The 13,747-nt window shown below is 35.0% G+C and overlaps 1 protein-coding gene across 1 annotated transcript in view; it reads left to right on the forward strand.

Annotated features, from left to right (window-relative positions):
• RYR2 (ryanodine receptor 2) overlaps positions 1–13,747 on the forward strand; it is a 362,813-nt gene that overhangs the window by 318,472 nt on the left and 30,594 nt on the right. Inside the window, exons 78-82 of the mRNA XM_088522870.1 lie at positions 211–234; positions 8,577–8,676; positions 9,516–9,595; positions 11,571–11,647; positions 12,125–12,198. Coding sequence (XP_088378996.1) covers positions 211–234; positions 8,577–8,676; positions 9,516–9,595; positions 11,571–11,647; positions 12,125–12,198 — 355 coding nt within the window. The remainder of the gene's footprint in view (positions 1–210; positions 235–8,576; positions 8,677–9,515; positions 9,596–11,570; positions 11,648–12,124; positions 12,199–13,747) is intronic.

A 13,747-nucleotide genomic window follows, 5' to 3' on the forward strand; every position in this document is an offset into this window, starting at 1 on the left:
ACATTAACCTTATCTTGTGAGAGAAGATCCTATCCATTTGTTTTTCTTTATTATTTTTCCTGTAGCTCTGAAACTTATATTCAAAATATGTATTAATCTGTTGAAAAGACAGTTTTGTGTATGTATGTTTTTGGTCAATCACCTACAGAAAAAAAAATGGACGTCTTTTTCTTATTGCTATTTCGCTTCTTGTCCTTGCCCTTCCTTAAGGTCACAGGATCCCAACGCAGCAAGGTAAAACAAAAAAAGAATGTATGTGTATTTGTCTGGGTCTAATTTTGTGAATTTTAGGCCCAACATCTTGGATAAGTTCATCTAAAGGGTCCTGAAAACATTTCTAACATTTCAGTTCCAGCATGACTTATTTCTACCAAACTCGTTGTGTATACAAGCTTTTTAAAGGCTCCAAGATTTGTGCAAACTATGCCATACAAAAATACATTGCCATTGTGGGAAATGGAGTGTCATTTGGCTTGTTCATGTTTTTTTAATATTCCTGCCTTTTCTGCATCAGTTACTTTCTTTACAGTTATTATTTAATTTGGATAATTAAAACTGTCTTTATTTGGCTTTGAAGGGAAGGCAGTCAAGCTTTTTTGCGTGTTACTGGACATACATTTCTCATAAACTAGCAGAATTCTATTTCCAGTGTGTGTCACAGTGTACATCAAGTATATCATAGTTTCTCTGTAGTTCAGATCCTTTGGGGTAGATTAAGTCCTTAGCCTGTGCTGTGGTAGTATTTGCTAGAAACATCATACCTAGGGTTGTATTCTGAAGCAGGTATAAGATCATTCCTAGTTGTTCCTTTTTTTCTCTAAAAACAAGCAGGCAATTGCTGTGAAATATCACAGAGTTAATTTTTATGCCAACTTTTTTTTTATATCTATGTATATGCATTCTTGGATATATCACCATTCGGTGCTAACGTGCTTGAGCATCAGCTGAGCTTTTTGCCTGCCTTATGCCAGCAGAAGTCTCAGTTCCCATCTGATTCAGAGAGCTTGCTGATAGTACTTCAAAAATGGTGTTTTGAGAAAATATCTAGTGTGCAAGGTAGGTATTTTTTTTATCAGGGTGATTAAATGCAGCTCTCTGTGCTGTGGCTGATAGAGGCTAACTTAGTAGAGATGATTCACTTGAGATTGGGAATGCAGAGTTTTAACTGACTGTCAGGCTCTAGGCAGTAGCTTTGAAGTTCTGTGCGTATGGTAATACTGGGGACGTCTATAACCTTCTCCACTAGAAGAAGAAAGATAGTTGTGTTTTTCTGTTTGCTGTTTTTTTTTTATTTTATTTTTTTATTTTTTTACTAACATTCATCCCACAAAAGACAGAGCTTACAATATGACTACTGAAAGAGATGATATACTGCAGGAGTATCTCTTACTCCATAAAAATATTGCACAGATCTTTTCCACTCTCATACTTCAAAAGCGTAATCCTAGAAGATAAATACACTCACAGAGAGTGATGAAATGTGCTTAATGCCATAATTTCCACACGCACGTATTATGAATACCCAAAAGGAAGTAAATAAGCAATGTAACAATGCAATGTAACAATTCTTCCATTAATCTAGCAGTTTAAACATGACATATCTTTCAGGCTGCCTAAATTGTTAGCCTACACTGAATGCTATGCACGCCACAGAAAACTTTCGGTCTTGCTGACGGAGTTTTAAAAAGGCAGAAGATACAATGATAAATAATCTTTGTTTCCTTCATGCATGACAGGAAACAGTCGTAAAGATGTGAGATCATATGTACCTCAGGTGCATAGCAGGAGTGCCTCTGTTTTTTTCTGTGTGTGTATATATTTATCTACCTCAAAATCCAGTGGTTATTTTTCCTCCCATGTTTGTATGCACGCAAAAAGATTGACTTGATTTTGTATGGAAACAAAACTGTATAGCTGTCCTAAGCATCAAAAAATATATGAAGTCTAAAATCCCACATCTTTACAGAATGAAAGCAATGGAGATACAGTAGCAATGATGAGTATATTTTTGCAGCAATATTCAAGCTCATGCCTCATGAAATGTAGTCTCATTTCAGTTATGAATAAGGTATATGGGAATCACTGCATGGACAGTGGGCAGAACACAATATAAATCCACAATAATATTGTTTGCACATGGGTGTGTGCCTACTTGCATTCGTTTGCTTATATTTCCTTTGAATTATTGTGATTATCTTTGTTCCTTGCTCTTTTTCTCTAAGGTAACTTGCTATCTTATTGAATAGACATGAAGTTTACTCTCAGTAGAGCTACTGTCAGTGTCAAACTGGCAGGAGTGGCTGACATTGCTGAGGGCTGTGCTACCATTCTGAGAGACCTAGACAGGATGAAGAGTTGAGCAGAAAGGAACCTCATGAGGTTCAACAAGGACAAGTGCAGGGTCCTGCACCTGGGGAGGAATAACAGATTAGAGGTTGACCTGCTGGAAAGCAGCTCGGCAGAGAGCGATTTGGGATTCCTGGTTGACAATGGGTTAACCATGAGTCAGCAATGTGCCCTCATGGCCAAGAAGGCCAATGAGATCCTGGCCTACATGAGGAGGAGCGGTGCCAACAGGTCGAGGGAGGTGATCCCCCCGCTCTACTTAGCTCTGGTGAAGTGGCACCTGGAACATTGTGTGCAGTTCTGGGCTCCCCCGTACAAGAAGGACATTGAGCTTCTAGAGAGGGCCACAAAGATGATTAAGGGACGGGAACATTTGTCGTATGAGGAAAGGAGAGCTGGACCTGTTTAGTCTGGAGAAAAGAAGGCTGAGAGGAGATTTGATTAACATGTTCAAGTACCTGAGAGGTGATTGTAGGGAGGATGGGCCCAGGCTCTTCTCTATGGTGGCTGGTGACAGGACGAGGGGTAACAGGTGTAAATTGAAACGCAGAAGTTCCACCTCCATATAAGGAAGAACTTCTTTACTGTGAGAGTGTCAGAGCACTGGAACAGGCTACCCAAATTGATTGTGGAGTCTCTTTCTCTGGAGATATTCAAACCTGCCTGGACGCCACCCTGTGCCACGTGCTCTAGGTGTTCCTTCTGGAACAGAGGAATTGGACTAGATGATCTCTACAGGTCCCTTCCAACCTTAAGCATTCTGTGATTCTGTCTGTGCTTGATTCCATCTGACAGAAACTAAGATTTCTCATAAAAGTGTTTCACTAGTCCAATGCAAACTAATTTCTGAGTCTAAGTCACTTGTTCTACTGGCAATAGGTGTTCTAAGTATGTGTAGGATGGGGACTTAAATAGAGGAATCAAAGCCCAACTCATCTATGAAGAAAAGAAATGGGGGAAAAGCAGCTTCCTTTGTTAAATGTCTTCATCCCGTTAGAAGCAACTCTGCTGTTAAATCTTTGTATTCACTGAATTTTTATATTAAGGATAAATCATGCTGTCACTTTTCTCAGACATAGAATGCCAGGTCTCAGTTCAGGATCTAATTCTTCTGAGATGATCCCTATCACAAAGCCTGAATAGACAGAGCAGCACTACACTGTTTATAATAAAGTAACACTGTTCTGTTAAAGAATAGTATGAATTGAGGCTGGTCTCCATAGCCACAATTTTTAGGAATTTAACATTCGAACTATTAAGCACTTTTTTTTTCCTGTTCATTTTTTTTCCCACCCATAATGGATTGGATTTTACTTTTCATTTTTTGATACATTAAGAATCTTTGTGGGCATGGTTGCCAAAACTCAGTCTTTGAGCAGCTGAAAAAAAGATATCATGCTCTGCTAAAAGGAGAGGACAGAGGAAGAGGTATCTTAAACGTTTAAAGCAAGTATTTGAAACAACTGTAAATTGCTAACTGTACTGCAGGGTTCTCTGTAAAAATGAAATAAACTCTTAAAAGCAGCTCCTATTTGACTTCACATTTTCAGAATTGCCCTCTGATTTCAGAAACTGACTTCAATAAACCACATCTACAAAAACTAATCTAAGAATAATGTGTTCTCGCAAACTGCGCTTTCATAATCTACTTCAGCAAAATCTGTGGGTGTGTTTTGCATTTATTCAGATCTATTGCTGTATCCTTTCGTGAACTTTTTGTGTGACAAATTGAAATTTGATCTCTGTATTAAATCTACCTTTGAGTCTAGGAAGGGAACTGAAAGTAAGTTTCTCTGGTCAAAAATCATTTCCCTTTCTCATTTTTTTAGTTGAAGGAATCATTATTCTGAAACTTGATTAAGTCTAACAACATTTTTTTTTTTTTTGTAACTAATGTTGGGATCCCCTCTGCAAATTAACCTGTGATCTTTTTAGTAGAGTTTATATATAGATAAGGAAGGTACCACACAAAAGTGTTCATTCTGTGATTGCTCATCAGTTTCACAAAATTTTTGGTGTTGGTTGGTGCAGTTCTTTTGGTTTCAGAAAAGTCATCAAATTACAAGCAGGAAATTTTGTCCAGTGGTTTTTGATGACAACTATAATTGCTACCATTTAAAATACTTAGTGGCATTTAGTGGCAGCTGAATTGACACACATCATAATGATGGGACAAGTTGATACCTGAAAATGCTTCTAAAACTATCGTCCAGCAGACAGTGATGCAGTGATTAAATATGAATCACCTTTGGAAGCTTTTCTGAACAAGACCACTGGAATTAGGTTTTCTATAAAAAAGAAAGTCTCATCAGTGCCTTATTATGACAGTCTCATCAAGTGTCTTATTTATCTTTTTGCTGAGCTGTTTACATATTGTCCTGCTGGATGGTGTAAGCAAAAAATTTCAGTTTCTCTAAAATATTCTGCAGTTCCTCCATACCTCCCTGTATGGTTTAGCTGCTGAGGACAGTCCACGAATCACAATTACAATCACAAGAAAATAAATAATTTTCAGAGTGATACTTTCATCAGTTAAAGCTCTTATTAAATTCAGTTAATGCAACTTCATTGCCTACAAATTTCAAGCTACTGCTTTGCCACAGCTACAGCTTTTGTTGTTAGAACAAGCTTTTGTGTTGTGACTTCAAAGATAGAACTCCAAGTTCCCTCATAATGGTTTTGTAAAATGATACATGACAAAAATGATCAGAAAGCACTATGACGACTTAAACTTTTTGAGTAAGTGAAGATTTCACCAAGAATTTATGTAGCATTAGATTCAGCAGTTAGAGAACTGCTGAAGTATAGGTTTTACTCAGAGTGATATGTGTAAATTTGTGGCGTTTTGTAACTGTAGAGTTGTGGAATCAGCTCATTGTACAACTGTTGGAAATACATATAATCTGTTTCTAAATCAAAACGATGTTAAAGTCATTAGAAGTCTTAAAACTCAGAAAACAAAAAAATAATTATTTTTTCAAAATTGTTCAAAACTACACTTTCATATTCTCTAGTTGGTCTTAAAAGAAGATTGCAGAAAACAAGTCAGTGTTTAGTCTTCTACAGATTTTATGTATGTGATTTTAGAAAGATTTATGGAGACCCAAATAATTTGAGGAAAAAATTGTCTTCTGATTTTGATCCTGTTGATAGACTTACTGTTGTATTGATGACTAATAACGGTCCTGAATGTAGAAGGAGAATAATACTTTGGAATAAACATTGATTTTATAAACTTTCTTAATGATAATTGCTGAGTTACTTGTACCTGTAATCCCCATAATTCTTAGGACTATATTATCTTCTATCATAAAACATATGGTAAAAATAGCAATGATTCTTGTAGACTGAATTAATCTATGTTGTTAATATAAAACTGATACATGCAAATCAATACTGTTCTCCAAGGATAGAATCTTCTTCACAGATTCACTACGATTCTGAATTCACTGATTCGTCTAAAAATATTTGTGTTTCAGAATGTGAATGTAGAGCAGGTCTTCTCAATCCTCTGAAAATCAGTGCAAATAAAAATCTAGCATATACTAACTAACAGCATACATCTTGGGTATAATTCTGAAAACAAAAAGTTAAGTTTGAGTGAGAACGTGTCTTCCAGCATTGAAAAGGTGATAGGTAACTCTAACAGTGTGAGCATTTGTTATCATAGATACCTCAGCTCAGTGATCTCAGATTTTTTTTTTTAATGATGACATAAATGCCTAGCAGATGTAGTATCCGCCTTGGCATATGGTTACTTGTTACTTATTTTTTTTTAAAAAAAAAAAGTGAGTTAAATAATCTTTAAAAATCTTTATACTTTCAGAGTGTGTTAAAAACATCCTACTTGGTATGGCACCTTGTTGGAGAATTTATTTTTCGGTGGAAACACTTGTACATTTCATTTTTTACTTTTTTATAAAAATTCTGGTTATTTAGTTACTTTAAATGTTTAATTTAGTTTGAAATATTTTTGCTGTTGCTGTGATGAGTCTGTGAATGAGGAAATTTAATCCACTGGCTGTTCTGGTAGTTTTTCTGACATATAGCAAGGCATAATAGAATGCAAGAAAACAGCAACAACAACAAAAAATCTAATAGTAACAAGTAATACTTGTTAACGCTGCTGAGAAAAGGAGTTACCTTGAGTACTAATTTAGTATACTCTTTAGTATAGACTGGTGCTGGCATATAGCAGGATCCCTGACACTCTAATTTCTCAACCAGACTTGAATATATAGCATCGCAAAGATATTTTCAGTTTGAAAAAGAAACAACCTCTTTGGAAGTTATCATGAACGGAAAGATTGCTTGTAGAAATGTTTTTTTTGTTGTTGTTGTTTGTTTGTTTTGTTTTGTTTTGTTGGTTTTGGTCCACTTTGTCACTGGTTACCTAGAGACCTTGATTTTCCCTGGGAAAATTCTAGTCTTCTGACTTCCAGGCAAGGCATCTTCCTACCATGCAACTGCAGTTGTGCATATACATTGGGTTAGTCCACAGATTATGAGGATGCTTACTACAAGCACCCCTATAAATTTATCAATAAAAATATTATATAATGAAAGTAGCATAGGTCACGTTAGGCTTGTGACAAACAAACCTTTCAGTGGAAGAAAAATGGAAGATTGTTTGGTCTATACCAAATGCAACTAGAAATAGGGGATAGTCTTCTAAAATCAAACACTGATCAGTTTTAATTCATGTCTTGAAGCAGATGAAAATATTTTCTTGTAGCTATACTGAACCTGTGGTGTCATGATCATCTGATGTTTTGTAGGTGTGTATGTGTGTGTGTATATGTGTGTGTATGTATGTGTGTGTGTACGTGTGTTTACTTCTGTTTTGTTTTTCCTGAACTCCCAGGAAGAGGTTTAAACATGAAGGCAAAACTTTCAAACCTCAGCATGGCTAAATAGAAAGCAAAGCTGCCATTTTTAATTTTTTTTTTAACATTTTTGTGCCTCCATCTAGATCTATCACATAATTTAAGGGAAAAAAAGAAAGACAATTTAATCACAGGAGAGTTAATAGTGTGAAAAAAAAAACCCTGATGAATTTTGTTTCCGCAGCACGATATTATCAAAGATTTAAGAAACAAATTTGCCAGCCTCGGCGAGAACTCTCTGGTAACAGCATAAATGTCTGTGTTGGTTTGCTTTTGAGTTGAAGGTTTCTTTTTTCATTCATTTGAACACATTTCTCTTTTTTACCTCTTATTTTCTAATTTATTATTCATATCCTCTATCTAGCAAGCCTTCATTTTTTAAACCTCTTCCATCTTCCAATATCTTTTTTCTGTAATTTGGATGGAAAGTTTATGGCAGCAAAGCTGTCACTCTGGCTACTTCTGCTGCAGCTGTTCCTGCTTTTAGGTCATACATATTTTGGGCGTTGTGTTTTTGGACATGATACTAACCAGTTGTGTCATGTTCCTTTGACTAAGCTTTCTACCACGCCATCTGATGGACTCACTGTCATAGGGCTCTATGCAACTTCTATTTTGCAACTTATACTGCTTAGTCATCCTCAATTCTCCAGTAATCTTTAATTAACTTTGTGAAAGCTCAAAGTCCTCTGGAATTAGCTGTGCCTTTATGTTTGCTTTTTATTTTTTTCTTTATGTTTTCAGTGGTAGTTTAAATTATAAAGAACAAACTTCAGCCATTGCTCAAGCAACGCCATGCAGTATTGTTTTTTGCCGCTAGAGAATGCAAAATATAAAAGCACAGTGCATTCTATCAAATATTCTGTTGGTAGGGTGGGCAAACTGTATTGTATCATAACAAGACTTTTGGAAAAAATTTCTCTGAGATGTTTCAGTTACTCTGGTATTCAGCAACAACTTGCAACTCAAGAATCATATGCTGAGCAGTATGAAGTTAAGATCACACTATAGAAGATTATTAAGGCTGTGAATTGTGCAAAAACAGAGCACATAAGTGCAAGTTTATATATGCAGTATATATTTACTATGAATATGGGCTTACAACTAATCTAACGATATACGATTGAGATAACTCTCTTTTCAGATAAACCACTAAAAGTACATTAAAGAAAAACACCAAGGGGTAATATTACTTGAACATGTTAAATATCTGTTCAGTATTGTTGTGTATATTAAATTGGTCCATGATGTTGTCATAGAGCCCATATACTAAGAAATAACAAAACCTTTGGAGAACTGTTAGTAACTAAGTCCTCATCTTAAATGACTGGAATTTGTGTTCAGGAAAAAGAAATGGAAAAGCAAAAACTTCTGTACCAGCAAGCCAGACTGCATGACCGTGGTGCTGCTGAGATGGTTCTTCAGACAATCAGTGCTAGTAAAGGTAAGATCTTGTTGTGCAGATTATATATTAAAATTTATCTCTGATTGTCTTTAAAATTATTGCATTTTTTGTTGGGCAAAAAAGCTAAAGCTGTTTGGCATTAAGATTTGTTTTCAAAATGTACCCAAAGTTTCAAAAAATATTGGGAGATCATGCAAAAAATGTTTCACGAGGTATCTGTTATTATCATTGTTTCTAGTGGTTGAGAAGTTCATAGCTTGAGCAATATGTGGTGATAAAAAGGCCCCAGATTCCAGGAGGTACACAGTTCTGAAGGAGGTATAGACTTTGGTCTTTTCCACTCCCCAAGTATTGCTTTTTTGGTGTACTTTAGCTATTTCTAAAGTATGAATTAGGCTGACATTTGATCTGTTCATCGTCTTTTCTGTGAACTGTTTCTACTGTAGTATTGATTTTTTTACCGACTTGAGATCATTATCCGTTCATGAAGAAATAGGAAAAATCTGTTGAAGGTAGCATACAGTAGAAAAACATTGTTAAATTTGAATGTTAGCTCTAAATGTTGCACTCATCCTTAAATAAATTACTGGATGCTATCCTGAATGAAAGAGAATTTTCCAAATGAAAGAGAATATATTCAGAATGTCTGCTCTTCTTGTCTTATATCATGTCTTTTTTGTGTGCAGTATACATATTACTCTATGTCTATAGGCACACATGAAGATTCTAAATCATGCTAGAGATGATGACAAATATGGTTTTCATGAGGAACAAAAGGGTCCTTCCTGAAAAGTTACCATTCAAGTCATCGCATGGATAAGTTAACCGAATATGCTTATTTTTAATGCAATGTTAATCACATTTTTAATAATTTTAAGGTGAGATGGGACCAATGGTTGCAGCTACCCTGAAGCTAGGGATTGCCATTTTAAATGGAGGAAATTCTACAGTTCAACAGGTAAAGTACTCATTTCTTTTTAACTATTATAGTCCGTATAGATTTTTATACCACAGTCCTTATTATTGTAATACTGCATTATGTAATGTGACTATCATTTGTCAAGTGCTGTTTGTCTTCTTTCTCCTTTCCTTAGAAGAAAACAGTGCACAGAAATGTCTTGTTTATGTACATATTTTTTGACTGTACACATCTAATTAATCATAACACTGGACTAAGAGAAATGGCTTTCGCACTTTCGTATGAGGGGAGAAAAATTATGTTAAATTGTAAACTTCTAGATAAAATTCAAAGAGATTCTGTGGAGATTACAATTGTCCTGTAGGCAGTAGAGCAAAATTACTGGTCCCAGTCTTCAACGCTAAATTTGTTTACAACTTCAGAAGTCCTTACCTTATGTGGTAGAGCTGTAGTGCTAAAAGCAGAAAACTTAGACTTCATTTGCCGATCTACAGGGAAATAATGTGAAGAACAGAGGACAAGTCTGCTGTGTTAGCAGTTTTACGTACTGTTGAAGAAAAGTGCCTTATACAGAGTGTATTCTGCACTAGCTGAAGATTCCTGAGTCCCTGTGGATTCATGCCTAATATTATTACATTGCTGTAGGACAGTGTGAATTTATACAGAAACCTGGTAATAATTAAGCTCTCCTGTAGTTAGCATTGAAGTGACCAAGTGCAGGCAAAAATAATATTATTTTCAGTTTTTGTTCTCACAAAGAGTAGTGACTGGAGACTTGTCAGTTGACAAAGTGTCTGTATGAACTATTGCTGGTTCTTTGTGATGTCGTGATTTTACAGCTCTTATAAGAACAGTGGTATTTTTACATACTTATTTATTCTGAATTCCCAACGTGTCAAGCTAAATTATTTTTAAAATGATTTGTTCCACTTTAAGTCTAATCAGAATTCAGAAACCATTATTACCAGTTCAGTTACAATACTACTAATACTCATAGTCCAAATTATGTAATTAAAGCATAAAAGCATTGAAACATCCTGTTTTTAACTTTCCTTAAGGTCCACCTAAAAAGGCTTAAGGTCAACCATTCTTCCTCAGGCAGAATGGCTGGTGTAGGGCAAGAAGGGCAAGAGCTGTGGAAATGGCAGAGACAAGCCATCAGCAGCCTAGTGTACTGGAGGAGAAGGGTGTTGAAGCTGTGGGAGGAGTTCTTTAATTTTGTGTCTGCTTGCAGTTATGTTGACTGTTGTTAACAGTCTGCTTCCATGCTCTTTTTTGTCATAGGCTGTTATCCATTTTTCTTATTCTGTCATCTCCAGAATGAGTTTTACCGCATTCACAGAATGAATTCCTGTAGCATTCCTGTAGAGATCAGTCTTTGGCCATTGTGATTTGTGTTTACAGCTGGGACCTCTGGTATCATCCTGTATCTTCACTCTACGACACATTTTGTTTTAAAAACATGGTTCACTCCACAGAGAATAACTTCTTGTTATTTCAACCTTTAACAGATAGGCATCACACTGTGGAGTTACATTAAGTTAAGATAAAACCAATTTAGACAATAGCCACCTGACTACTAGACAGCTAAAACTGCAGCTAAAATAAGCTAAACCTCAGACTATGATAAACCCATCCAAGTGCTTTGACTATTAGATCAATACAAGTCTGTGGCCTATAATTCATAGCGTCAAAATTTTATTTATTTATATATGTGTATATATATATATTCAACATTAATATAAGAACTCTGAATCATTGACTTTAGTGATTTTTTTTTCTGTTGTTACAACGAAATATCCAAATGCATAGCTTCTTTTTTTTGTAAGGGCAATGGGCATTAAATGTTCATTTTTAATACCTATTTTTTTTTTCCAACAAGGCTCTATTATCTAATTTGTAAATTATGATTTATGAGTTATTTTAAAACATCAGCATGATCAATAATCTAAGACTAAAACAACACGTAGTATATGTGTTAATTTTCTATGCATATGATTTTTGTTTATTGCAGAAAATGCTTGACTACCTGAAGGATAAAAAGGATGTGGGTTTCTTTCAGAGTCTTGCTGGTCTTATGCAATCCTGTAGGTAAGAAAATATCTACTTTACTGGTATATTACCTCATGGGTAGATTTTATTCCACAGGATGTTTAGTTTTGGAAAGAGCATCTACATTTTTTTTTTTTTTGCAAACCGCACTTCATCTGTAATGTGATGGATTTGGGGTAAAGGGTAAGGTTATGTTTGTGGTATGAAAATCTTCATATGACATGGATCTATGTTAATTAAAAAGAGCTCTTCTGACACACATGGCAAGTGTGTTTGTCTTTTTTTTTATGGATCAGTCATAAAGAGTTAACTTCTATTGGCATTTGCAGAGGAAAAAGTAGTGGTAAATATGTTGCATTGAATATTGTAATCTTGTAGCTAAGAAGTATTTGCATCTTCTTGGTCTAGTATGATTGTATATCTAGTTGAACTCATAAACTTTTCTCTGTCATCTTTCACATAAGGAAGTATCACAAATATTTAATCAGAGCGTATGTATAATTTTTCTCATTGCAGTGTTCTTGACCTAAATGCATTTGAACGTCAAAACAAAGCAGAAGGCCTTGGCATGGTGACTGAAGAGGGATCAGGTATTATTATTTTAATGAAAATAGTCTATCACCTTTTGCCCTTTATATTTTGTGGAAGCAAGCTGAATTTAAAGGAACACAGAAAATATATATCAAGAGGCTGAAGACAAGATTTGATTCCGGAAGGTGATTTATATTTGAATGGTCTGCCTAATCCTGAGCTAGACAAGCGTAAATCACTAGAGGAGTCTTACCATCATTCTAAAGAAGGGAAGAAGACACTGACTCTAAAACTGAAGGCAGATTCTAATTACGAACAGTAGTGTTTTTGCATGTAAAATACTTCAGAGATCCCTAGCGAGTTTCAGTATAAAATGAAATGAAGAGCTCCCAGCTGGTTTCTTAAACTGTGTTGGGTAGAATAAATTATAGACAATTTAGTAAGCAATAAATTAAACATCAGAGGTCAAGGGAAGTGTATTTGCTCCTTGGGAAAATTTTGTTTGGGATAAGGAAATATTTTGTTTGGAATGAGGAAATATTACAGAATTTTCAGTTGATATTTGATTTTTTGAACTAATTTTGTTAGATTAGATTTTTACAATCTTTTGTAATCAGTGTTGAATTCTTTCTTTTGCCTGACAGTAAGTTGAGTTACTCTGTTACTGTCATTGTCTGGATTCATTAGGCTTCTTCTTCTGTGACTAACAGAGCTACCAAAGCGCAATTTTTCCCCTCACTGTCAGTATTTTATAGCATATTTATGTGCCTTAACTTCACAATAAAGTAATCTTAACAGGCTTTTATTTTAGAAAAAAGGTATAGAAAACTTAACTGTGTAGTCATTATTGCACTTTGGAGTTCATAATTCCTACCTGCAGCACTGAATATCTCATTGGCTGTTGTGCCTTAGCTCTTTTATGTGACATATTTTTTGATTACTGAACTGCTTGTCTGAATGTCAAAACCCCAAAATGTTACATTTGGGTGAATGACTTCAAGAATAATCATAAATGCTGCTTGTCAAAATGTGTTCTTACATTTTAAATTATATATCAAATCCTACTAGATTTATATGAGCAAATGAAATAAAGTTATTCGGTGCTGATAAAATTTTGTCATGTGATGATGGATTGAACACTGATGCAGCTATCTGGCTTGCAAGGTTTTAACCATTGACAAGAATTTTGATATTGACTGCCTACCCAGAAAATCAACTGAAGGGTCTAATTCAGCAAAGCACATCGGGATGTGTTCCTCATAAGTTTAGTGTTTTATTTTTAAAGGGAGATGGATACCCAATATTTATTTTGTGTCAACAACAAACTCATGCCAAATCCTCAAAATCTTTGTCATTTTTTTGAGTATGAGAATGCAGATATCTGTACATTTCTTAGGTTATAAGAAGGTATTTTAAAATCTATTCTAAATCTAATTTTGCATTTGGGAAATATTCTGTATTTTTAAGAACCTGATTTTATGAATGGGAACAAAACCAATGTACTGCTTATCTTTGTGTGTAGTGCAGCACTCATGCTCACTAAAATAAAATAAGAACATGAAACAGGGATTATTTCTAAAATCCTGCCAAGCTCCTACTGCCACTTTT

Source organism: Tinamus guttatus, unplaced genomic scaffold, assembly GCF_059628265.1.
Source record: "Tinamus guttatus ecotype Peru unplaced genomic scaffold, ASM5962826v1 Tinamus_guttatus_pri_ptg000011l, whole genome shotgun sequence".
NCBI lineage: Eukaryota > Metazoa > Chordata > Aves > Tinamiformes > Tinamidae > Tinamus > Tinamus guttatus.